Source organism: Nelumbo lutea, chromosome 2 (genome assembly GCF_056320005.1).
Source record: "Nelumbo lutea isolate HS-2025 chromosome 2, American lotus-T2T, whole genome shotgun sequence".
Taxonomy (NCBI): domain Eukaryota; kingdom Viridiplantae; phylum Streptophyta; class Magnoliopsida; order Proteales; family Nelumbonaceae; genus Nelumbo; species Nelumbo lutea.
In genome coordinates, this window is record NC_142685.1 from 105,862,636 (window position 1) to 105,889,126 (window position 26,491).

The 26,491-nt window shown below is 39.5% G+C and overlaps 2 protein-coding genes and 1 long non-coding RNA gene across 3 annotated transcripts; 1 reads left to right on the forward strand and 2 right to left on the reverse strand.

Moving 5' to 3' along the window:
- The first annotated feature begins 1,014 nt into the window (after positions 1-1,014).
- LOC148872529 (chaperone protein dnaJ 6-like) lies at positions 1,015-7,703 on the forward strand. The gene is made up of 8 exons (XM_088973769.1): positions 1,015-1,500; positions 5,424-5,522; positions 5,627-5,728; positions 5,838-5,897; positions 5,999-6,105; positions 6,840-6,922; positions 7,113-7,203; positions 7,292-7,703. The coding sequence occupies exons 1-8, from the start codon at positions 1,267-1,269 to the stop codon at positions 7,497-7,499; spliced, it is 984 nt and encodes a 327-aa protein (XP_088829895.1). The 5' UTR covers positions 1,015-1,266; the 3' UTR covers positions 7,500-7,703.
- Positions 7,704-10,259: 2,556 nt separating this feature from the next.
- On the reverse strand, positions 10,260-12,228 carry LOC148872530 (uncharacterized). Its single transcript, XM_088973770.1, has one exon. It carries the CDS (start codon positions 11,681-11,683, stop codon positions 10,769-10,771), a length of 915 nt encoding a protein of 304 aa, XP_088829896.1. The 5' UTR covers positions 11,684-12,228; the 3' UTR covers positions 10,260-10,768.
- A 4,451-nt stretch (positions 12,229-16,679) lies between these two features.
- On the reverse strand, positions 16,680-17,795 carry LOC148872531 (uncharacterized). Its single transcript, XR_016106479.1, has 2 exons — positions 17,583-17,795; positions 16,680-17,448 (listed from the first exon to the last, which is right to left on the reverse strand). It is a non-coding gene; the product is annotated as an uncharacterized LOC148872531 (long non-coding RNA).
- Positions 17,796-26,491: the final 8,696 nt, after the last annotated feature.

Here is a 26,491-nt window from a genome sequence, read left to right on the forward strand (position 1 = left end):
TTAAAATAAAAAATTATATATATAATTTTTATTTTTTTATAAAATACATTTTCTCAAAATTGAGCTTTAGCTTATGAATTTTTGACTTGAGCCGAGCTCGAGCTCAAGGTTTTGACTCGAACCGAGCTCGAGCTCAAGGTTCTGGCTCGAACCGAGTTCAAGCTCGAGCTTGAGCCTTGTAGAATAATCTCGAGCCTAGTACTATTCGGCTTAGCTCGGCTCGAATCCACCCCTAAGTTCGGCTTCAGTCAGGGCAAAACTCGATTGGGCAGTTTTTATTGTCTTGCATTGAGATTACATCTCCCTATTTGTGTGCTTTATTTCATGGGGAGATATTCCCAATGCAAGGTTACAAAAGGCTGTTAGTAGGGGTATCCACGATTCGGTTAATCGAACCATGGCACTTTTTTTGGTAAACCGAACCAGTGGTACCACTTTTTTCCAACTCAAATCGAAACCAAACAGGTACCACCAGTTTCGATTTTTGACCAATTCGATTCTTCGGTTTTTTATATTTATAATATATATTATACAAATATATATAAAATGTTATGTTATAAATAATAAATGATATATAATATATTGTAAATATTTGAAAAATATATAATATATTTATAAATAGGTCATTATAAATATAATATAAATATATATTTTATATAATACATAAAAAATATTTGACATATATTAAAAATATATATATTGGTCTGTTCGGTTAATGATCGGTTTTTTTGTAGGTTAATCGAAAACCAAACCAATTCTTCGAAATTTCAAAAATCCTAAACCGAAACAGAAGAGATTGGTTCAATTAACCACATTTTATGGTTTGATTTTCTCGATTCGGTTTGATTTTTCGGTTTTTCATGGACACCCGTATCAGTTAGAATGATGTCGGCACAGATTTGCACCGATAGAAGCCGATCTCGTCAGCAGGTTCAATTGTGCGGCCAGTGAACTGGTCCATGTCAGTCCTGGTGACTCATGAATTCAGATCCTGCCGGCCCAAGTTTCTTTCTCATGCTGGCCGAGTTAAGGGCATAAAAGGAGTTGCGAGATGGATGGTGTGTAATTTGAGTACGATAGAAAGATACGAGAAAGGCTACACCTACAGTGTTCATTACTAAATCTCAGCGTTGATTATGAACAATATACTGCTTGTGATTATCGAAACCGTCTGATTAATTGTATGTAACAGAAAAGTTGGTATAACCATAACACTGGATCGTTCGGCGGGAAAAGAGAACCGAGATAAAATGCAGCACGCAAGAAATGGCGGGAATGTTTCGGCGAATAGGGACTGTGCTAGGTTTCTTCCTCTATTCTCCCTCTTCTTCTTTTGCTTATAGAAGGTTTCATTTCGCTTCCGAGAGACGGAGCTTAGGTTTTGCCCCTGGAATGGCGAAGAGGAAGAAAACTAGGGTTTCTGATGACGCTGATGGGGAGCACCACGGAAACCAGGAGGATCTCAGCAAATCTCCGAAGAAAGAGAAGAGTTTGTATGAGGTAGTTCCCTCTCTCATTCCTCACTTCCTGGGTCTCCCCTCTGAACTTCTCTAACTTTGATATTTCCTCCGATGTGATTTTGAGGGCTTCGTTTGGTGCTAGTGTCACATGATCTTGTGCCCTAGATTGAGAGTTAGGTTTTCATTTGCTTAACGTGGAAAATTTCTTTTCATTTTTTTGTATTTGTTAAGAAATCAGTTAATTTCGTTGGCTTTACTTTTGTTGTCGTTCATTGTGTTCCTATTTTGTATGCCCATTGATTTGTTTTGCTTCATTTTTATAACCTGAAAGCAATTCAGTTCTATCTCACATTCTTGGTTTTGAAAAATTCCATCGAACCAGTTAAGGAGTGCCGTTTCTTTGTACGTTTATATCTTTATGTTTGAATATGCAAATTTCGACATATTTTCTTTCTTTTACATTGTTTAAACATTATCTTTGTTGCTGATAAAAAATGTTTAACATTAATTTAGAGTTAATCATTGCAGACGTTGATAATATCCACATCTTAAATTCATGTATAAGCAGTACTCAGGATGTGGCAACGGCATGCATGGTCTCTTCTAGATGTGACACAATTCCAATAAAGGCATTTTGATTCCGGATGAGTTTAAACAGTTGTAATTCTTGTACTAGTGTTTAATTTCAAATACTGAGTTTTCTTTCTTATTGCTCCTACAACTTTTCTAACTTGATATTTATTTTTGATCAATAACACTTTCATTAATTCATCATTAGAAAATTTACAAGTGGAAGACAAACACACTTATCTTCCAAAAGCCACAAAGAACTTCAAGAAAGGAAAAAAAATACAAGGATACAAAGACACTAACGTTACAGCTTAGCCCAAAACAAAGAATCCCTTTCTGCCCCTTGTTTTGCTAAATCGTCAGCTAGGGAATTAGCTGATCTTTTAATCCAACATGTCTTAACTTCCATCTCCCGCACCAGCCATTTGAATTTCTTCTTCTCATTATTATACTTCCATAAATCATTTTGATCTTTAGTCAGCTACCCTATCACCACCTCTGAAACCCATTCAATTATAAGTTTCCTGATGTTCAATTCTTTAGCTTTTCGGGCTCCTTCCATAACTGCACATATCTCAGCTCTAAGGGAGTCACCCACTCTAATTGGGCCTGAGAACATAGTAGAGATGACTCCATTATCATCTCTAAAAACACCCCCGATCCCTGATTGTCCTGGGTTTCCCCTACTGCATCCATCAAAGTTTAATTTCAAGAATCCACTAGTTGGGGGGTCCAAGCCACACTCATTACTGACTTAGTCTGCGTGCAATTTGCATTTTCACCCCACTTCCTCAACATGTCATCCACAATGTAATCTGTGAATATTTCCAAAGATTTCAGCCACTGTACCGCCCTAAAGTGTATGATAGCCCTCAGATCTGCTAGCCCTCTCTGAGTTTCTGAGAATATCCTGGAGTTTCTTTCTTCCCACAATATCCAACATACTGTGGCCCTTAGTCCTCTCCACATTGTCCTTCCCCTTTTTAACCGCCACTTGAAAAAGGAAGGGGAGAAAAGGCCCTGCATGTCTGATGGGGGATTCCAACTGCATCCAAATAAGGACAAAGCCCAATCCCACAATGATCTTGCGAAGTGGCAAGACACCATTAGGTGAAAACCAGTCTCCCCATCTGCTTTACACAGAACACACCATTGAGGTGACAAGCAAGTATTGGGTCTCTTCTTTTGGAGTAGATCACCAGTGTTGATTCTTTCTAAATAGGCTTCCCAACAAAAACTACCAACCCTAGGAGGTATAGCTCTGCACCAAACCTCACCAACATGGAAAGGGGACAATGTAGGATTGGTGGACTGACTTAAGACTTTGAAGAATGAAGCACAAGAAAAAGTGCCATTGGGGGTAGGTGTCCAAATTCTAGAATCTGCCCTAGTGGGGTTTAAGACAACGTTATCAAGAAGTGCAAGAAGGCTCGAAATACAGTCGAAGTCTGAGTCCCTCAAATCCCTTCTTAGACCCAAGTTCCACCCAATCCTAGAAATGGAAGAGGACGGGGTGGTGAAAGACGAGATCGACTCATTTTTCAAATCAGAAAGGGCATACAAAGACGGAAACTGATCCTTTAGAGGGGCGCTCCCCACCTAGGTTTGTTTCCAAAATTTTATGGAGTTATCGGAATTCAAGTCATACTTGATATTAGGAATGAAAACTGGTAGCAGGTCATGAATGGCTTTCCAAGGAGAATTGCTTGTGATCCTAGCTCTGATTCCAGCGTCTCATCCATTGTGCTCCAGCCCATGAATACTTGCCACTTTTCTAACTTGATCTCAAACTATAATTTAATAATAATACATGCTAAAGTTATAACAAACTGAGATTTTGGGTATTTTGGTCCCATAAACCAAAAAAAATGAAAATTTTGCATTTCAACCAAAAAAGGGCCATGGCTTTTCTTAATAAAATATTAACTGGTATAAGTAGAGTTAAATCCTATTAAATTCCGGATCAAGGTGGTAACTACATAAAATTGTGCTAAAGAGCAGTCAACATGCTGTAGTTTGTGAGATACTGTCAATTGCATGACCCTAAAAAATGGCTATTCTTATTTGCCAAAATCCCCAAATCTGGGTTGCTTCTGAGCCCAATCGATTTTTGAGGTTTGAAATATTCTCAATGTTGTTGTTGCCCTAGCCTCTTAGTTGTCCTATAGTGTTAACTTCTTGTAGTTCCCTGACCTTAGCTTGTCAGATCTTTTTAATGTTAGGTGAACTGGATGGTGACATAGTTGATAGTTTAGTCATGAATTAAGAAATGCATCAGGAAAACCAAACCCTATTTTGATCAAAGGAAAAATTGAGCCTTTGTCTAATGGTACTCTTCTATGCTGGATTTTAAATGTATTAAATCAGGACCTGATAAATAGCAATAGAGTTTAGGATAATGTTCTAGTTTCTGTTTTATTGTGTTAGTTTTCTGTTAGTTTTATTGTTGTTGTTGTTATGAATTCAATTAATAATATTAGAGAGAGATTACAGTAGTAACTTACCTGATTGCTTTTTATGCTATTATATGCTTTACAGAACATTCGCTATTTTTTGAACTTTTTTGAGGCTTATACAGTTTTTTCTTTTTTGATAAACGAGGCTTATACAGTTATACATTGACTCTTTGGTCCCATCTGTCTTACATTTGCATTTGCCTTTAGCCTTTCAAAACCTTGATGAAATCTAGGAAAACACAACCAATTTGAAATACTCACCCCACTATTAAAGCTTCACCTGTAAGTACAAGTGTCCCACAAATCATCATCATCATTCAAACCTTATCCCAATTCCCAGCTATATGGTGGCAGCTACATCAATGCAGAGCATAGGCTTATAAAAGGCAACAAACCTGTTTAACCCAACTAAAACCCAAACCAAGTTGGTCCAGTCCAGTCCAGCTTACAAAATAACAAAACCAATATTAGGTGGCCAGCTGTGAAGTCCTTCACTCAAATAAAAGAAAAATATATAGAAGAGGCTTTGTCTCTCTGTCTCTCAGTCTCTACTACTGACTTCCTCCTCTGCCTCCGACTCACTGGAACTATGACGTCTTGATTCCTCTCTGGAGGTTATGTCGTGCAAGTGAAAAATAAAAAAGAGTGACTTCTAAGTTCTAAATTGTAATCCACCCACCCTAACGCAATGTTATATCTGGTTTATATGGTGTCCTCCTATTGTCTATCATTTTTTTTATGATGAATGTATTGTCTATCATTGAATTCTTAGATTCTCATGATGAACCACAAAATGTAGCTCTTGGAGTATGTTTTTTATTACTTGTTGTTTAGCATACATTATTTTTTTTTGCTTTGTAATGTACTGTACATTATTTCGTCACCACTTCTGTGAATTGAAGATCACAAAAATTCTGATGAAGTAATGCTCTTGTAGATTCTTGGTGTGGAGAGAACAGCATCACAACAGGAAATTAAAAAAGCATATTATAAATTGGCACTGCGCTTACATCCAGATAAGAACCCTGGAGATGAGGTGAAAGTCTTACTTTTTCAACTCAATAATGCCAATCACCATTTTCTGTTGTATTATTGTGGATTGGTCCATGTCTTTAGTGTGCTTTGTTTTTCTGCTTCTAGGAAGCCAAAGAGAAATTTCAGCAACTACAGAAGGTGATATCTATTCTTGGAGATGAAGAGAAAAGGGCACTATATGATCAAACTGGATGTATTGATGATGCTGTGAGTAGCTCCTGAAAGCACTCTTGCTTTTTTGTGACTTTTCTGTTGGATTAATTTGTTACTAGAAAATTATCCACTTTCTGCATCTGACTATTGTTATTTTGAGCAGGACCTTGCAGGGGAAGTTGCTCAAAATCTGCATGACTATTTCAGAACAATGTACAAAAAGGTGCTACCAATTGTATTTGCATAATAAAAATTTCAGATTCCTGTTTCTTGTTAACATTATTTAGGCATAGAGATAAACTCCTTAGTTTGTTTTAATGGCAGGTCACAGAAGCTGATATTGAAGAGTTTGAAGCAAACTACCGAGGGTCTGATTCAGAGAAAAATGATTTGAAGGATCTTTTTCAGAAGTACAAGGGCAAAATGAACAGGTATACAATTTTGTGTAATGCTGTCTTTCCTCTGGTACAAGGTCACAGGTAGGGGTACCGAACCATGGACACATTTTTGAAACCAGTCCCTTCAGTTTTTCTAAAGTGCCAAACTGAATCTCTTGTTTAACCAGTTAACCGGTTTGGTTCTTTGGTTTTTTATATTTATATATTATCTATATATATAAGTGTTTTTTTGCTTCTCAGAAAAAATATAATATAAATCAGTGTTTTAAAAATCAAATGCAATAATTACATTTTACATGAAATATTTGCATTATTTCATGTCTAATTTATACTTTTTTATTTCAGTTTTTAATTTTGAACTTATAAAAATCTAAAAATTGAGATTTGAGGTCAAAAAAGGGTTTTTTTGGGCAAAAATAGTGGGACAAGGTGGAACACAGAGATCTTGGAAAAGTTACCCAAAATCAACATAAAGATTACCCCAATTGGATAACTAAGTGCAAAGTTATGGACTCTAGAGGTTTGCATATACATATATTGTGACCCATGACTGGGTCTAATATATATTTATACATAATATATAGATAATATTATATCATAAATGGATAATTATGAATATAATATAAATATAATATTATAATATTTTTTAAAATACTAAATATATACTGGTTGGTTTAGTTTCTTGGTTTCAGTTGTTTTTTTCGGTTCTTCAGTTTATCATGAGCACCCTAGTCACAGGTTATTGACATTTGAGATGTTCACAACAGGCTTTTCTGTTCGATGCTCTGTTCAGATCCTAAACTGGATTCACACAGGTTCAAGGATATTCTTGATGAGGCTATAGCTGCAGGTAGGGTTTCTTGTGCCTATCTTGTTACGATTCTTTAGCATATTAATGTGCTGGACTGTCCAGGGGTGCTTGCTATTCCTTGGGTGATATTTATGCATTTTTCTTTTTTGAAAGGGATGATATTTATGGATTTCAGGCTCTAGCTACCAATGAATCATGATTGATAACATTAAAGACTTTTCCTCGACAGGAGAGCTTAAAGCAACCAAAGCCTACCAGAAGTGGGCAAAGCAAATAGCTGAAACAGAGCCACCTACTGATCCTCTAAAACGAAGAAAAAAGTTGGCCTCCCACTCAAAATATTTGTTTCACTTCATGAAAACTCGATTGTTTCCAACCTAACCCACTTTTTTTAAAAAATGATTGCAGATCAAATAAAGAGTCTGAATCAGAGTTGCTCGCAGTTATTTCTCAACGACGAAGCCAGAGGAAAGAACAATTTGATTCCATGTTCTCATCACTGATGGCAAAATATAATGGCGGTGCATCACATCCAGAGCCCACCGAAGAGGAATTTGAAGCAGCAAGGAAGAAGGTTGAAAGCCGTAAGCAATCCAAGAAGACAAAGCACAAGTGAATGGCTTGTCTCAGCGTCTTTCTTATAGAAAAAATTTGCTACTGAAAGAATGTGTAAAATCGTGGCTATTGTAGGGAGGACTCTCAAATGTCTTTAAATCTGTTTATTTGGCCTTGTGAAAGCACGGCATCGATCACATTCAGTGAGTGCAATCTTGTGCCTAGGCTCTGATTTGTTTTGTAATGTAATTTCATTTGCACAAAACCCAATCCACTTATGCTTCAATTATTACCTGCTTTTAAGTTTTATTTCACTTCATTTCTAATGCCAAAAAAATCAGAATAAAGTAAAATTTAAAACAAGAATGAACCAGGATTTGCATCCAATTCATTTGCTTTCACCAGTGCAAATGAAATGGCACTGCAAACGAATAAGGGCTTATTAATCGTACGTACGTGTCAAAGTTTTAGAGATGGAAAGCTCAAAAAAGGCATCTATGATCCACTTGAAATTTGTACATTTTCATTTTCTTCATTTTTGTCATCTTGATATCGTAATCAAAAGACGGAATGCTAAATGTGCTGAAAATTGGTGGTTGCAAGCGGCCAACCAGCTATTAGGCATACTTGAGATAAGAGCATTGAACCAGGCAATAGGGCATAGGCCACCAAGAGAAAAAAAAAACATATGATCCTTAATTCCTTATAGAGGGGGTTGTGGAGGCATTGCCTTCAGAGTTTTGAGAATTGACGTGCTTAAGCTAATCAGGCATTTCCCTTCTTTTTATCAATGTTAACAATGGCCGTTGTAATGCTCGATTCATTGTGGGTGCAAAGTTTTCGTGATGTTAGGCGTGTCTTTTGGTGTGTGTTTTTCGCTCGGTTTGTCGGTTATTTAGAAGCTTGACAGACCTCTGTATGGTCTTTTTTTTGGTTTGATTTGCAGAAGATTTAGCCGCTAAAAGGCATTGCACCGAAAATTAGTCTCTCCGATTCTCCCATTACAGACATGGCATTTCTCAAGGCTTACCAATTCATCTCAAAGTCAGTGCCTTCTTCCAAACGCAATAGCCTTGAAGATATGCCAGAATGAAGAAGTGGAAGAGTCGTTTTTGGGAAACTTGAGATATTCATATACTGACTAATTATACCTTGTAACCAAAGGAAGTTCCCAAGCAGATGCTCAAGAGTCAAGAATCAGAAAGCCAAAAACTTCTCTTTAATATATGAATTCTCTTTAAACTTTTGGGGCACTCATGTTCCCCAATACTTGGCTAGACGCTTTCATCAACCTCAGAGTCAGAGATGCACTTTAAATGCTATACAGGTTGTGGGGTCTCCCTACTGTATGTGCCCACAAATCCTCGCAGAGTTACAGATATGCCTTACAACTACAAATTAGATATTTGGTCACTACGTAGTTTCATTTCACATATCTCCATCTGTAGTCCGCTGGTAAGTAACTCTTTATCAGGTTGCTGTATGTGTGAAATTGCTGTACAACAAACAACGTGCATCTAGAGCTCCAGTAAGTCTTTCAGTTTATCTAGATTTCTTGACCCTAACTTCAATTTAGTATTGTCTTGTTCATTTGGACTGATTAACAAGATAAACAATCCCTCCATTTCCCCACACCCAAGTTCCAACTGTGTTATTCATCTATATTGCAAGTTTCAGGACCCTAACTTCATTCTCATGCCCTTCTATGCCATACTGCAATTACTGAATGAAAAAAAGAACTCTGTTCATTTACGGCAAACAATTGATCAAGACAATGCTGAGGAAGAAGCTAGAAAATAGACCAACAGTGCATGCCTCCAGGCAAAGCGCCTCAAAACACCCGGAGGTGCACACCAGAGGCATTGATCAAGACAATGCTGAGGAGATCCTCCTTAAGGAGGCTTATACCTTCTTGTTGTATTTTGAACTATGCCTTACACCTGCAGGTAGTGGTATGCCTTGCATCACGCCTCCGTGTTTTAAAACATTGATCTAATCAATTATAATCTGATTTCTGATGCCACCATTTATCCACATTTTAGGCTGCAGAGCTATTAAGTCTGCAAAAAACTCAAGAAATAAGCCAATGCTAAGTTGATTTTCTAGCAAGTCCACTGCCGGCAAACATAATAGAGGCAAAGAACCAAGATTGGATTCTCTGAAATAGCAATAAATTTTGATCCAAATTGCAGAAATCACTAATTTACAGCCAAGGAACTTGCACAATAAGGAGCTATCAACAGCCTCTGTCCCTAAAACAGATAAACATGACACCAAGATGGTTTATCCACTACAGATGACAGTGCCTGACAATAGTGAGATGACTGCTAATGGTGAAGAAAAGCAAACCAATCCCGATAGTTTGCAATAGATGGAAAACATTAGCATAATATCACCTTGGTTATGATGACAATGGGTAACTACAAAGGAGAAAAAAAGGATCAACCATCCGAACATTCACATAAAGTGGAAGAGGTTCTTATCAAGACAAATGAGTGATCACAGAAGATGTGTTTAGCAAAGTATCCAGATGATGTTAGAGAAGCTGATAATAGAGGTTGGAGGTGCTGGTTCTACTAAAACCACAAAAATAGAAATATGCAATTCCAGGCCTAAGCCCACCAGTCCACCTAACAATGGAATTACATCATTTACCACACCAACTGCTAGGCATGTTGATGTGGTACGAAGCTGCGTCTTACAGCAAATGCATAAATTTGATCCCATTGCGTACTCCATACATGCTCCCAGATTGAATGACATCCAAAAATGCAGCCATAGAATTTAATGGGATAATCAAAGTCAGCAAAGACCTTAATCATTCAGAGAAAACAGGAAAAGATGTCATTCATGACATAAAAAGGATTACCAATGACATTTCATTAATGAGTACACTGACTACTCTACATGGTGATGACACCAGGACCCAAAGGGATAATCAAATCCAGCAAAGAGCTGAAGCTTTAGAATCTCTGCATCAACTATGTGCATGGTTACTTCAACAGGGCAGACCATTTGGAGAAGAAGCTATCTCCGGGGAAACAGCAATTTGATTGACAAAGAGCCTCATGAATGCAGAGACATTCGGGAGTAGAACCCAATGCCCGAGCATTTAAAGTGGGTCCTTGGTCGTGTCAATGGGCACCTGAATTATAACACGTTTCCACATCGATCCTTACCTGGTTTACTGTAAATCTTCCTGTCTTATTTGCCTGGTAGTAACCGAGTCAATACAGAATGAAACAATATCGTACTGTCAATTTGTGCTAAGATATCCTATTGGAAACCCCAAAAGAGAGAGAACTTTTTATTCAGAACGGAATTGAGAACTCATCTCGTGAACACAGTAAACAACAATCCGGCTGACATCCCCACGACACACAACAAAGAAACCCCACGCACTCGAACAAAGAGGAGATTCAAATTCTTAGCGATCTGAAGGGTTAGAGTTAGAATCTGCAACCGACCTCGTTCCTCCATCTTTCTGAAGAAGATCATTGGCTTCAACGACCGCCGGAGCAGGAATGCCAATGAGAAGGGGAATGCAAATGCCATCAAGCTCTGGATTGAGACCTCCGTAATCGGAGCAGATCGAGTAATGTAAGAAATCCAAGCACCGCAGCCGAGCTGGACAAGACCCAGAAAGGCAAGAGCTTTGCTTAGATCAAAGATGGTCTTCATCAGTCCTTCTAACACATCTCGGGTTTCATTGGCCAGAGCAGAGACATCGCGTTCGACCGTAGGTCCCTCGATCTCTTGATGTTTGAATTTCGGGTTTTGACTGGGGTAATTGGATTTCTCAGAATCGAAATCATCTGAAGAAGTTGAGAAAAATCTAAGCTCTGGGTTTCTGAGTGTTTTCTCTGGTAACCAATTAAATTTAGAATTCAAGGGTCTTTCAACTAGATGAGCAGGAGTTCTGGGTTTAGTTGCAGAAATTGAATATAACCTGATGAAAGGGGGATTGGAGTTTGTGGGTTTTTCTTCTGGGAAAACGATTGGACCTAGATTGCTTCTCGAACCTGAGAGAGAGGTGAGCAAGTTAGATGGATGGAAACCAGGGTTTCCGAGCTTCTGTGCTGAGAACCTTGAGAATCTGAAACCGGAGTCTGAGTGAGAGACGTGAATGAAGGAGCTTGGGATACGATTTTGGAAGGTCATATGGCTGGAAAATACAGAAACAGAAGAAGAATAAGAGGGTTTTAGGAGTGTACAAGCAAATCTACGAGAAATGAAGGAAGCCATTTTTGTATCTCTTCTGCTGTAGATTGCAAACTCTTCTTCGCAAGATGAAAGAGCTGAAAACTAAAAGAGTCGTCCACGGTCCACCAGAGTAATGAACTTTGTTGTTGCCGGACACCGAAGTCCGAACTTCTACCGTTTCATAACTCGGTCAACGAACACCGGAATCGGTCGAATCGCCTAGATGTTTTCGGATCGGGTTGCACCCCGAAAAGAAATCCTCCAATCCTAAAATGGAGCAAATGATTTAAAAACCTAATATGATCTATATCAAATATGTCGGACCTCGATACTCGGAATCGGAAAGATACATAACCGTTAACCAATGGAGAATCTAACTAATACCCGGATCGGGTAGTATTCCTTTTCAGAGCTGGTGCTCATGCAAAAGTGAACCGGATATATTGCACCCGGATGCGACCCGATTCATTCAAATCCAATCGGCTGTATTAATCTCCCGATCTGACCCGTTTCTTTGTGTAACCGATAAGCTATCTTTGAGTAGGAATGGCAACGGAGCAGGGTCACCGTCCCTGCGAAAATTCCCATCCCCATCTCTGTCCCCATTAACTGAGATAAAGTTATCCCCATCCCGGTCCTTGTCTCTGATAATGGGAAGAAGGTTATCCTCATCCCCATCGGATCTTCATTTCCTGTGATTTTTATAATGTTAATCATTTAGTTTTTATTTTTATTTTATTTAAAAAATAAAAAATAAAAATAATTAAAATTGACAATCCTATTACAAAAGATTCAAACATATTAAATTATATTTTTAAAATATTAATATATAAATATATATTACATATATATACATATATAACATATACATACATACATACATATATACATATATATTAGTGGAGATCCCAGGGAAGAAAATCATTACCATCTTTGTCCCATTCAAGGTAGAGCCCCATGGGAATTAGGGAAATGAGAAAAATTGCCATCCCTATATTTGAGGCCCAAAGAAATGTGAATCGTTTCTTTGTGGAACCAATAACTATCTTTGAGGGCCCAAAAAGGCATGCTCTCACGCAAAAACTCATTCTGGGCCCAGCATACAGGGGCAGAGTCAGGGGGGACACAGGGGAGCCATGGCCCCCTATGGCCCAAAAACCCCCACTATTTCATGTAAGTTTCCCTCTTTCCCATTCCCCACTCCAATAGATTGGCCCCCCACTATGACCATCAATCCATATTTGTTCCCCCTCCCCCCAATTCACCATAGGTTTTAATCCCCCTCATGAAAATTTCCTAGCTCCGCCCCTGTCAATATAACAACCCTCTCTGCATTTCAGAGAACGAAGGAATAAGCAGAAGTCCCAAAGGTTGGTTTGTTAGAGTTTTTTGATTTCAAAGTGGTGACAGTCCCGAAAGAGAAAAGCCCAAATGCATCATCCTTCAATATGAGGCGTTTGCGGTGGGAGAGATCGCAAGCTCCCTCTCTCCCTCACCAATTTTCCTTTTCTAGGGCTCTTCCTCACCATTTTTCCCTTTCTAGGGCTTCTAGTCCCCATGCAAATTGGAATATGTCCATTTCTTACTTAAGAGTTTTAGTTAATTGTTGTGATTGATCATCAATGCGATTCAATTTTTTCATTTCAAATGCTATTATGTTTTTCTCTTTTTCGATCAAATTACAATTTTCATGGTTCTATAAAAAAAACATTGACTTTTCTTTGTTTTAGTAAAAACCCCAAAATATTATTAGATATTTTGGTCACAAGGTGTACCAAAGTAGGTTGGTTGGCTTTTGCAACTACACTAGTTGAACTCATGGTTTTCAAAACCAGATTGGATCAGACGGTCAGACTGAAAACTGAGAATCAGTTGGCCATTTTACCCTAGGATCATTATATTGCGAAAACCATTGATTTGGTCAGCAAATTGCTGACCCGGATGATCAAACCGTTCGAATCGTCCAATGATTTTGATCGTTTTTTTATTTTTTTGTCAGAACAGGCCATTTGTTTAGTTTGAGCAATTGGATTGTTCAACTCGAGAACCAAACCCCTGACCTTATTGTCTGATTCAGTTTTAAAAACCTTGATTGAACTTACAATAGTTGGATTAAATTTTAAAAGCTCTTCCACAATGGTTAGTGATGAGAGTGGATTTGGCCCTCTTATGACATTGTGACACGTGGCACCTCAGAACAATTAGGTGACGCCTGGAACCACTCATGCAACAACTTGCCAAGTTGATGGTGTCCAAACTGGCAGCTTAGCCCAACGCGACCTGGCCCAGGTGTCAACCTGGCATATCCACCGATCTAGCAACTTGTGAGACATGCTCGCCGACAAATTCGACATGCATATCCCAACACTCCCACGATCTTTGGAAGTTGGCCCATGTGCCGAACAATCCGGAGGGTGGTCAACATGCATGGCGGTTGCCTCAGGGAATCTTAGACTACTTAGGCGATCTCTCGGAAATCTCGGATGCGATGCATGAAGTCCACGCCAAACAATGCCTATATAAAGGCACCAACCCCAATGGCATAGGGGGCAAGTAAGCAAGTAAGCAAATTCTATCTCTCATACTTTATGATTTTTAGCTCGTACTCTACTATGACAGTATTGACTTAAGCATCGGAGTGACCTCGCTGGGTTAGCCACCCCAGGTACTTTGACATTTGGTTCTTTGCAGGTCTCTAAAGAGTAATGAATCTCATCAATCTAGCTCGTCACCAGGCAGCTCGACACCTGGTCAGCTCGGCACCTCTCAGGCAGCTCAACACCTCCCAGGTAGCTTGGCACCTAGTCAGCCTGGCACCTCACAGGCAGCTCGACACCTAATAGGCAGCTTGACACTCTAGTCAACTCGGCACCTAATAGGCAACTCGACACTCTGGTCAGCTCGTCGCCTAACCTACCTAGCTCGGCCCAGTCAGCTTGTCACTTAACCTTCCTAGCTCGGCCTAGTCAGTTCGGCACCTGACCCGCCCAACTCGGCCCAATTAACTCGGCACCTAATCTGCCCCCAGCTCAAACCAAATGGTGAAATACTTAACACAAAACATTGATACATCACCAAAAATTGATTCATCAATTAAGATTTAAAATATAAATTAGAAAATTGAATATCTCTTCCATAACAGTCATAAAAACCCTGAGCTTAATGCACATTTTTTTTTGTAACGATTGGAAAGGCCAAACATTAGCATATGTCGTATAACTTTGCACTTGTGAAAACAGACGAGATGAATGCAAAATGGGCATGGAAATCCGAACCCACTTTGTTTGCATTGCAGATTTAGCAGAACAAAGGCTGCATTTGGCATTTTAACTGTAAAAAAGAAGATGAGTCCTTAATCAAAGCAAAAAATAAGGAGAAATCAATCAAAATTTGCAAATTTCTCATTTGCACTCCCTTGCATGAATCTATATTAGTGCAAATGAAATTGAACTGCAAACAAATAGAGCCTCAAAGACTAAGACCCCGTTTGACTCATAGGAATAGGGTAAATTGGAATCAGAATGGGTTATTATGATTCTAACTGTTTGGTTGTGCAGAACTAGAATTATATTCTCATTTAAGGGAATGGTCATTCCCTGCCCCTCCCTTAGCAATGAAGTCTAATTTCCACTTATTTCAAATTTCATTTCTCTTTCTATTCCTATTTAAAAGAAACAGACTATAAAAATAGACCATTTCAATTCCAATTCCGAAAAATATCGATTCCCATTCGATTTCCTATTCTGATTGCAAACCAAATGGACCCTATTTGACAACTACCCGACCATCACCAATTGTTTACTACGAAGAACCTTTACAACGAAAGAATGATAGCCATATTATATTCATTATTTATAATTTTTCCCGTGAGAGAATTCATCACGCCAATCACCACCTTAGTTTAACTCAGAAAAAATAAACAAAGGCAAGGACAAAAAATGGTGGCCGGGAAAATGACAACCACGCCGGAAAACACCCAATACCCTGGCCGTCGCAGCATAAACGACCTCAACCTCGATGAAGTATAATAGAAGAGAGAAACCCATGAGTATGGGCTCCACCTAGTGGGCCATCTCAGACAGATTTTAACGAAAGCTGCTCCTTGCGTTGGCCGAGATCGGATCTATTCCTCACACAGGGCGCCTCACACTGATCTCACAGATACATCGCACCATGTATTGGGAGCATTTCCCATTACATTATTATTCAAAAGAAATATTCCCAATACATGATCCAAGTGATGGGATCTGCTCCTCACAAATGAGCGCCTCACATGCATATCCACCGTGCATTGGGAGCGTCTCTCAAAAACATATAAGTAGGGAAGATGTTCCCAATGTATGATAAAATGTGTATGAGGCGCCAGGTGTGAGGAGCAGATCCGGTTTCCTCTAGTTGTTACAAGAGAGCAGGTCATGACACGTGGCTAATTATCCAACTGTCTGTAGCATAAATTGCGGACATTTTACCGAGTTTTTTGTCTTTTTGAATTTTGACTAAAGGCTGTTCGTTTGCTATCTGAAAGTGTAAATTTGGGAAAGGAAATGAAAAAAAGGATTGAACAGCCTTACCATTGTGAGTTTTGGAATAAAAGATTCTAATCTATCGATTGCTGCCAATGTAATCATTAAATCAAAGAATAGCCAACCAAAGAGAGAGATTCTAGAACAGGGGTCTAAATTAAACCTGTTAAAAGACCGACTCAATTCAACCCGAAAAAATCAAATTAGGGTGTCATATTTAATTACCTGAATTTGAGAATAACCCGATCCGATTCAACAGCTAATTGAGGCTATTTATATATTGTTAGAATAACACGATCCGATTCAACACCTAATTGAGACTACTTATATATTGTAGAAATTATATATATATATATATATATTAAAACTATTCAACACTTAAATGGTCTCAATTAGGTGTTGAATCGGATCGGGTTATTCTCAAATTCAGATAATTAAATGATCAAAATTGACCCATGAATAGATCCTAATCCTAACATTTAGGATTTGGGTGTAACATTTGTTTTCACGACCCAAAATTCAACTGGACCTAAAATTAATTCAAAACTTTTTGACCCAATTGTTAGGTATAATTAGGGATGATCATTTGAGTCCAGCCCGACCTAACCTGTACAAGTCCAGCTTAGAAATTCTGGGCTTGGACCTGGGTTTTGTGTTCAGGCTCAATTATGACCCAGACCCACAAATTTTAGGACCGGGCTTGGGCTTAATAATTCAAGCCCGGTCTACATATATTTAAACTTACATATTGTGTATAATGTATACATATGTGATGTAACCGTTTCTGGCCACGTACCAATGTTTTGTGATGTAATTTTTTTTTGGCTAAGTACCTCGTTATTTGACCTGGTGGTGACGTGCCTTGGTGATGAGCTACTTGGTGGCGAACTGCCTGGTGGAGAATTGCTTGGGGGCAAATTGCCTGGTGGCAAACAGCCTGGTGGCAAACTGCCTAGTGGCAAACTGCTTGGTGGCGAACTGCCTGGTGGCGAGCTCTCTGGTGGCGAGCTCTCTGGTGGTGAGCTCCCTGGTGCCGAACTGCTTGGTGGCGAGCTCCCTGGTGGCGAACTGCTTGGTGGCGAACTGCTTGGTGGAGAGCTACCTGGTGGCGAACTTCCTTCTAGGCGGCCTGTGACTTAGAGAATGGTGGAGCTCCCTGGTGTAGCACAACCCGATTGCCCTCTGCATGAGGTGGTCTTCTTTCCTTTATAGGCAATGGGAGCTTAGGGACCTGCAAGAACTCCATCTTTTCCTCCTCTTTGTAAGCGGCGGGAGCTGAGGGACCTGCGAGAACTGAATCAGAAGACCTAGGGGTATTTTCCTAGCGGGGGCTCTCCGACACTTAAGTTAGCACTCTGATTGTAGAGAGCTTTGAAGATGATATTGGAGAAACGAGAGAACTAGAGAGCAGGGATTACCTCCAAATGGTAAGACTCGTCACACCCCATCAGAGCCGGGGTACAGTGGTGAAATCCTCGAGGTCGTCAGACTGGCATTTGTATCAGACGGCCAAGTTGGCGCCTGGGCCAGGTTGTCAGGGCGGCGCCTGCGTCAGTCGGCGAGTCGGTGTCTGGGCCAGGTTGTCAGGTCGACGCCTGTGTTAACCGACGGGTCAGTGTCTGGGCCAGGTCGTCAGGTTAGCGCCCGTGTCAGTTGGCGGGTCGGTGTCTAGGCTAGGTCGTCAGGCAGGAGATCTTCCTGCGATACGTCAAACTACTCCTATACCGAGCTACCCTACAAGTGGCAAGCTGCCTGTGGTAAGCTGCTTATGGCGAGCTGCCCGTGGTGAGCTGCTTATGGCCAGCGGCCTATGGCGAGCTACCTGTGGCAAGCTGCTTATGGCGAGTTGCCTATGGCGAGCTGCCTGTGGCGAGTTGCCAAGAGGCCACACTTAGTTGGCATGAGGTGCCATGTGTCACAATTCCACTAGAGGGCCAAATCTGGCCTCATCAATATGCGTACATGTTATTTTATATTATATTATATATTTTATATATAAATATTATAACACGATATGTATAATTTATATTATATGTAATATTTTATATTATATAATGTATAAAATAAGTTTATATGCAAGTTATGTCATTTAATATATAGATATGTAATATTTTATATGAGTGGCATTGGTTCGAAATCAAGCTCGACCTAGCCCGGACCTGTATAGACCTAGGCTAGGACTACATTTCAGGCCCAGAACCCCAGGCCAGATTAGGCACAGGCCTAAACTATAGCCCTTATCATAAGTACAAAGCCCGGCCCATGATCACGCCTCGGTATAATTGGCCATTTGGATTCTAACCGTTTGATTTGATAGAATGCAAATTCCATTCCCACTGATATGGGAATAGATCATTCAAATTTCAATTCCAAAGATTTCATTCCAATTCTGATTCCAACGATAAAACCAAACGGACCCATATGTTATACTAGAAATACTAGAGAAAAAAAAGTTGATACCACAGCAGAGCGAGAGAGATACAGACACAAGGCTCCATTTATTCATTCATTTCAAAACATAACATAAAACAAATAACAAATGAATCAAAGAGAAGAAAATGAAACAATAAAGAATAAAAATAAGGAAAGAAAAACGCTTCAAATTAAAATCAAACTCAATCCTCCGCCATTCCTCTTCCACTGGTTTCGCGGAAGATGCCTTCGTCCATTTATTTGCTTTTCTGGGTGGGTGAGGCTACTGCAAGTAATAAGCCAAGAAGGACAGAAGCGACGCCCCGACCAGGGACTCGAGAACGGGCACGGTGGCGGTGGAGCCACTGGAGTGTCCAGCTCCAGCTGCAGGTCCAGGGGCGGGTGCCAAGACCTCATGTTCGGCGGCCAGTGCTGCGCTTATGGAGGCAGCGGCGACGAGGACTGCGCATGAGATTTTCTTCTTCATGTCCATGACGGGTATTGATCGGCAGAAAGCAAGAAAACAAACAGAACTCGAAAGCGAGATTTGAAATCACCGAGACCCGCCTTGGAGGTGTAGAATTTATTGGCTGCTTGGTTCCTTTCTCTTTGCAGGCCTGAGGAGGAATGTGGGTGGTGGTGGGCATTTATAGCTAGGGAGGATTTTGGGTCGTTTAGGGTGTAATGCGGTTGGTATTTTCGTTTCGTTTCTGAGATTTTTGTGGAATTGGATTCGCAACCTGTGATTCCGGCATCTGAAAATGATCATAGCTCGACGTGTGGAAGTCTGGAAGACGATTTACGAATCACTCGCCAGGTCTTGCGTTAAGATTTGGTCAAAGTCTTTCACCAAGAACGGAAAAGCAAAACTCAAGGACAGGTAATTTGGAGTTCAAATCTCCGCCCCACAACACATCGCCGCCGTGTATTGATAGCATCTCCCGATTATGACATTATCCATTCTAATACATCGTCGAGAGATGTTGCAAAATACACGGGGGCGGAGATGTGGTCTCAGTAATTTGGGGTTGGGCCATCCGGCCAACCTTTTTGAGTTTGAACTAGCACAAGAATGGGCTAAGTATGGGCCGAGAGACAGAGATACATCTAGAATGTCATTGGGTCGGGTTAAATGGTAAATCCGACTTGACATGACTCTATACTTATTAGGTATAATTCGGGTCAGGGTTTTGATCATTGAATTTGGATTTAGGTTGGGTTTGGGTTTATCCAATTAATTCCATTGGGTCATTGTATTTTTAAAATTTATTATAACTTTTAACCTCAGAAGAGTTCTCACCCATCAAAACCCATCAATGAATTTTGATAAATACTAGATGTTTATCACATGCCACAAAATTTACTTGTTTTATATATATATATATATATAAAGAAAATCTATGCCACAAAGACATGATAAGGCTTTGACCAATCAAAATTCTCCATATTTTGATGAAAATCCACCTGATTGGTTATTCCTTTTATAATGCCCATAAGTCGACTTGATATATATATATATTTTTTTACATTATAGTCAATCCTATAAAAAATATAACTGAAATACTATGGGTTAGGTTGGGCTTATATCGGATCAAACAATATAGGACCGGGGCAGGTTCAGAAATTACATGTTATTGAATCGGATCGGATTGGATTCGGGTGAAAGCATGGAAAGGGCAGGTTCAAGTTGATGGGAATCCGTGTTGAACCCGACCCATTGGCATCCTTAGACACAGCTAAGGCTTTATTAAAGGGATGCAATGTAAGGCACGGTGAGTCCAATGATAGGGGTACCTTGGTTTGGCAGCTAGGCAGTCACATTAAAAACAACTCATTCATGAGATGCAAGCAATTATGTGTATTAGTACAGTACACTACTAATTAACTAGCAATTATGAGGTGAAACTATGCTTCTATGACCTGGATGTATTAGAAAAAAAAAGGAAAATTGATAAACAAATCTGTCCATCCTATCAACTTTGACAGCAGAACTTCAACCCAAAGCCATGATCCAAACAGGGTGTGAGCAATCTGTGGGGCAGGCCTAGCCTAGGTATTACAAGTGTTGGGCTGGTATGGTCTGGCCCTAGTACAGGCATGGCCCCATAATTCCACTGGCTCGGCCCTACTGGTGTCAATGAATCTGTTGAATCGAAAGAAATCTAAATTATACAGATAGAACAGTTTAGACATTAAATTGGACCAGTCTAAAATGTTCAAAATATTCAGAGAATTGCATTTAACCTCATCCATTTGTAATGGATTCATAATTAAATCGCATCGGAGCAAATCCGGTTCAATTGATACCCCTATTAGGCCCTACATTGAACTGCAACGCTACCGAATACAATTGATACCCCTTGTTGCCATTTATAACCAGCCAATTGGTCCGGTCTAATAGATAATGAAGGTCGGAGGTATTTATTTTTTATGTTAATTTTAGAATTTTGGGATTTAGAGCTTAGGTTTTAGGATTTAAGATTAGGATTCAGGGGTTTAGGGTTTAGACATGAAAATAGAAAATCAAGAGGTGATCTGGTGAAAGGTAAGAGGAACCAAGTAGGGGTGTTCATTATACCATCCACAGCGTCAAACTAAATCAAATCAAACTGAAATTAGCGGTTTGGTATGACTTAGAAACGTTCTGGTTTGATTTGGACTCGGGATAATTTCAGATTTTGGTTCATCATTTTGCTTCAGTTTTTCTGAATTTTAGAAGCCAAACCGGACCTCGACTCAATTGTGGGTGAAGTCAATGTTTTAAGACATGGCCTGGACCAAATGGTCAGACCGCAAAATTCAGGAACTGGTGGCCTTTCCGGGTCTCGGTTAAATCACATTTTGGTGGGCTGGAGCAAACCACCCGGTCAAGTGGTAAAACCGGGACCTGGAGAACATTCTGTCAATCCGGTTGCTCCGGTCCGAGTCTCAAAACGCTGAGTAAAGTAGTTCAATCCAAACATGACCCTAGAAGACTAAGGTTGCCCCCAAGTCCAAATCCAATTCTTCAAATATGGTCTTCTGGGTCAAAGGCAGGCTGTCCCCGGGTCCCCAGCTCCCCAGGACCATGCCATTTTGGGGCCGTCCCTTGTACTTTCCTAAAGCACCCTAAATTCCAATCTGTACACATGGATCGGATGGCTTCCGAGTCATCAAGGGACCACCCGGCGACCCATCTCTAAAGGGGGTCCCACCACGGGTCTGGATCTTCTCCATTTTGGCCGTTGAGCAACGGCTAATTTCAAAATCGAACTCAAATTTTCAAAAAAAAAAGAAAAAAGAAGTGAAGGTCCCAGCATGGCAGATTGGCAGGTTTAAAAGTAGACGTACCACCATAATTATCTACGCAACACCGCCTGATCGATAGATCTAGATTCTTCATAATATGACACGTGGCAATTGAGTGTAAGATTTCCTTCCATTACGTAACCGGTACTACGTCGACACGGGGATGATTTCGCGCTCATCTAACAGCGACAGCTGGCCTAAGTGAATGGACCATCCCACCTGAAGCTGAAAGAAGAAAGGCAGTTGGGGGACCCACGACACTTCAGAAGCCGTCAGGTTTCCTTGTCTGGCACCCCACCTGGCGTACCCCAAAAGGCATTAATTTAAACGTTACGAAGAAGCTCGTTATCTCCACCCCCCAAACGCACCTCTATAAATTCAAACCTCTTCCTCTCAGAGTCTCTCGTACACACATAAACCACAACCCTCTCTAGTCTCTCTACTCTCTTCGACCCCTCACACCTGTCAATTCATTCATCTTCTTCCTCTTCACAGTCTCTAGGCACCAATGGCGCAGGTTAGCATCTCCAGGACTGCTGCTTTCGTTGTTGTGTTGGTGGTGGCTGTCTTCTCTGCAGCCGCCGTAACCGCGCAGGACGGTGATCTGGCGCCTTCGCCAGCGATGGCTACCGGGGCTGGACTTGCGTTGCCGGTTTCGGGCGCTATTATATGCTCTTCCCTGCTGTTGTCACTTGCTGCGCTTCTTTCTCAGTAGATTGAATGGAATTGCTTTTCCTTTTTATCTTTTCAGAGCAGTTACTGTGTATCATTGTGGTGATGGTGGTGGTAGGTGTGGGGAATTCATTTTTGGCTGCCCTAATCTTTGGTTAGTGCTTCTCCTATTTTGGGGTTTGATGTGATTAATACTGTATTTGATTCTGGGTTTGATATTATGAGTAATAAAACTATATTCGTCTGTTGTTGGTATCGTTTTATCTAAATTTCATCTGTTTTTGTTATTTGGTCCGTTGAGATTTCCAACCAGTTTCAAATAAGGATTAAGATATCTGTTGCTGCCAAATATGTAGCCGAAGGCAACAACGTGATTTCTAACATCCTGGGCCGATATTTCCAACCTCCTAAGAAAAAAGGAGGTGTCAGAGGGCCCTGGGACACGAAGGTTCCTACGGTAAAATTAAAATAGGGCTCTGAGGGGTTGGACCAAGAAGGAGAGGAGATTTAGAGTTTGAATTCCGGTGTCCTTATATCAATAGAACTTTTTTATGGTCAAAATTGCCTGCAACGAAGAGTAATCGAGAGTGATTGGTAATGGATGGTCAGAGTGCATCCAACTGATGCCCTATATTTATATTTATTTTTTATTTTCTTATTTTATAATAATTAAGGTTTGGGGAATATGGCTGATGCGGCATGGATCCTGAAATAAAATCTCTTGTTTCTAGAATCAAATAACAAAGTAAAGATATATTTTATGTGATTCAAAACAGTAAAATAGTTTATGAAAAAGAAACTGAAATAAAATCTCTTGAATGCTGGTTTAATTGAAAAGCCATACTACATCAAAAAACTTGTTTTTATATACGGAGAATTCGGATCTGTTCCCCACAGGGCGTGGCGCATTCACATCGATCTCACAGCCCTATCTCACCATGTGAGGAACATATTATGTACCTTGTGTTATCATTCATGGGAGATGGAGATCGAATCTGCTCCTCACATATAGGGCGCTCCACACCAGCCTCACATGCACATCCTAACATGCATTAGAAAAATCTCCCATACTTGGAAATTATTATTCAGGAAAAGATGTTAATGGTGGATGTACCTGTGAGGCGCCCATGTGTAACGAGCCCATCCCGTTCTAGGGAGATATGTAGAATGGGGCTGTGACTCTGTGAGGTTAAGGCCATCTGTCAATGAAAAGTGAAAACTAATGTTATTGAAATCACGGCTAAGGACACAATTCCCATTGAAGAAAATCGCTTTGCTTTCTGTCTTGGAAGTTTGGTCACAACATAATCGCCCTACCAACTCTCAAAGATAAAGATTCAGGTATCAATTTTTAGCTATGAAATGGTCTGTTTTACCATTCCTTCTTTCACCCTCAACTCATTAAAGTTATTCAATTTTGTAATCTTGCTTAGAATGGTGGGGATAGTTTTATACGAACAGAAAAATTTGTCTATTGTTTTGGTACCCTACTCTTTGAAAACTTGTAAAGCAACAAATATGAAATGCAGAAACAAATTTGGCATTACACTAGGTGACCTCAATTCAAACATGGATTTGAATTCAATATATTTATACATCCAAATATTGAAAAAAGTGAAAATCTATGATGCAGAAAAGATATGGTATAGGAAGAGTTTTTGATCAATCAAAATCCACCCATGAATTTTGATAAATAACACCTAATTCCAGTTGGTCAGAAGTTTTTAAGATATCATATCTTTTCTATATCATAGTCCAACCCTTGAAAAAACCTATAATACTGGAAAGACATGATGGAAAGATAAAGACTTTGACCAATTTCAATCCCATGAATTTTGATGAAAAATCCACATGATTTTATAATTTCGGTAAAATCCCACTGAATTTTAACTATGCTTGATTTGATAGAAATTAAGAGAAACAACAAATTGAGGTGAAGTTTTTTACTCGATTTGGAAAGAGTGCAAATACAAGGTTTTCAGGGAACATATTTGTATTTGCAATTGTCCCAAAATAAGCATCTACATATTTATATTTGCACAATTACAAATACAAATATATAGTGTAAAACCTTTTATTTTGTACTATTTGCATGTATTTATTCTATATATTTGCATTTATACTATTTTCAAAGGCTAAGTTGGGAAGGAATACAAATACAAATTTATACAGTGCAAAACCTTGTATTTTATATTTTTAAACTTGATTTGTACTGTATATTTTTTGTATTTATATATTTATATTTATATTTATACTCTTTCCAATGAGCCTAATAGGAACTTCCAATGATTTTTCTGTTTCTCTTATTGTCTGTCAAACCAAAAACTGCCTTGAAAGAATTTAAATAGTAATAGGATCGAAATAACAAATCAGATTCGATTGCTGGACCACAAACTAATCAAGTAATACCCGAATTCAGTCCAATTAAATGGATCATGTTTTTTTAAATCCAAATCGATTCAATTATGATTGAATGGGTATTTAAATCCAATTTAAACGAAAGATTCGAATTCTAATAAAATTAAATTAATTCTGATCCATTTACGACCTACGTCCAAAATTCATAAATATTCAGAATTTCAGATTCAGATAATATCTATTTGATTTTTATTGATTTAATTTTTTTGATGGGTATACTCTGTCTGAATTACTTAAGATGTATTTGGCATAGCATTTGAGTGTTGAATATCGTAGAGTGTCAATTCAATTAGAGAAATGCATATTGAGAAGTATTAAATTTGACGTTTTAGGTACAAATTTGTATTAATCAACTCAACAATTTGTATTAAATTTGACATTTCAGGTATAATACAAAAATCTTTCTCACAAATTTGCATTGACCAATCCAAAACGCAACTGTACAATAACGCCATTGTACTGAACACCTCCTTAATTAGACTATATTTTTTTAGTACATTTATGTATTGTTGATAAAATTAACTAAAAAAAATACTCTACGAAGCATGTGTGGTCCATCACATACAGCAGTGATCATGGCCGGGCCAAGTTGGTACTTCGTCAATGCACTAGTTTTGAGTTGAATATGTTCAAATCAAAATCAATTTAGATGGATTGGACGAAACAATAGAATACATTGAATTGGATCAATTCAAATTTAATGATCAAAAGTATTTATTAAATTGGATTGGACCTAATCAATCCTTAATGGATTTATATTGGATTTCATGGGATGGACCAATATCTGGTCCATTGAGAAAAGAGTGAAAGTGTCAACGGATCAGATTTGGATCAAAACTAATTTAAATAAAAACCAATTTAAACATACAGGATGGTCCAAACGTTAAATTAGGCTGGTGCAAAATGGTCTAAAGTACTTATCAGACTGAATTGGACCTGATCCATCTGTAATGGATTCATATTGGACCAAATCTGGTCCAATTGACACCCCTACAGTGCCTGTGCTGGGGTTAGCACCTATGATTAGGCTTTGAACCTGAAATGTAAGTCCGGGCCAGTCTTTGGGCCTACCCTCCGGGTCGAGCTGGAAATGATTATAGACACAGCACACCGACCTTGCAAGTATGGGCGCAGCTCGCACCAGCTGCGACCACCGTTTCAACACTATCCTGAGACAACCGGAAACGTTAGCGGTTTGTTTCAAAATCAAAACGCCAGATGCCTAGGAGGTCTGGTTTTTCGCTGCGTCGCTAACGTGTCCGTATTTCATTGGAAGGTCGCAGCTGATGCCAACTCCATCAGTCGAATCCTAAAGACATAGGCCAGGTGTCGGGAGGTGACGTTGAACTTTAACGGTTCCACGGACCGCCGCTGAAGAACCAAAACCGGAAGCCGGAGCGTAGCGAATCAGCGAGCGGGAGTACACCGAAACCTTCGGTTTGATTTTTTCGCAGCGAGTCTAGCTGTCAACGTTCTGCGTGGGTTCAACGGCGCTCTCTTTTGAGTCCTATAAATTCCATTTCCTCCTCAGTCCTGA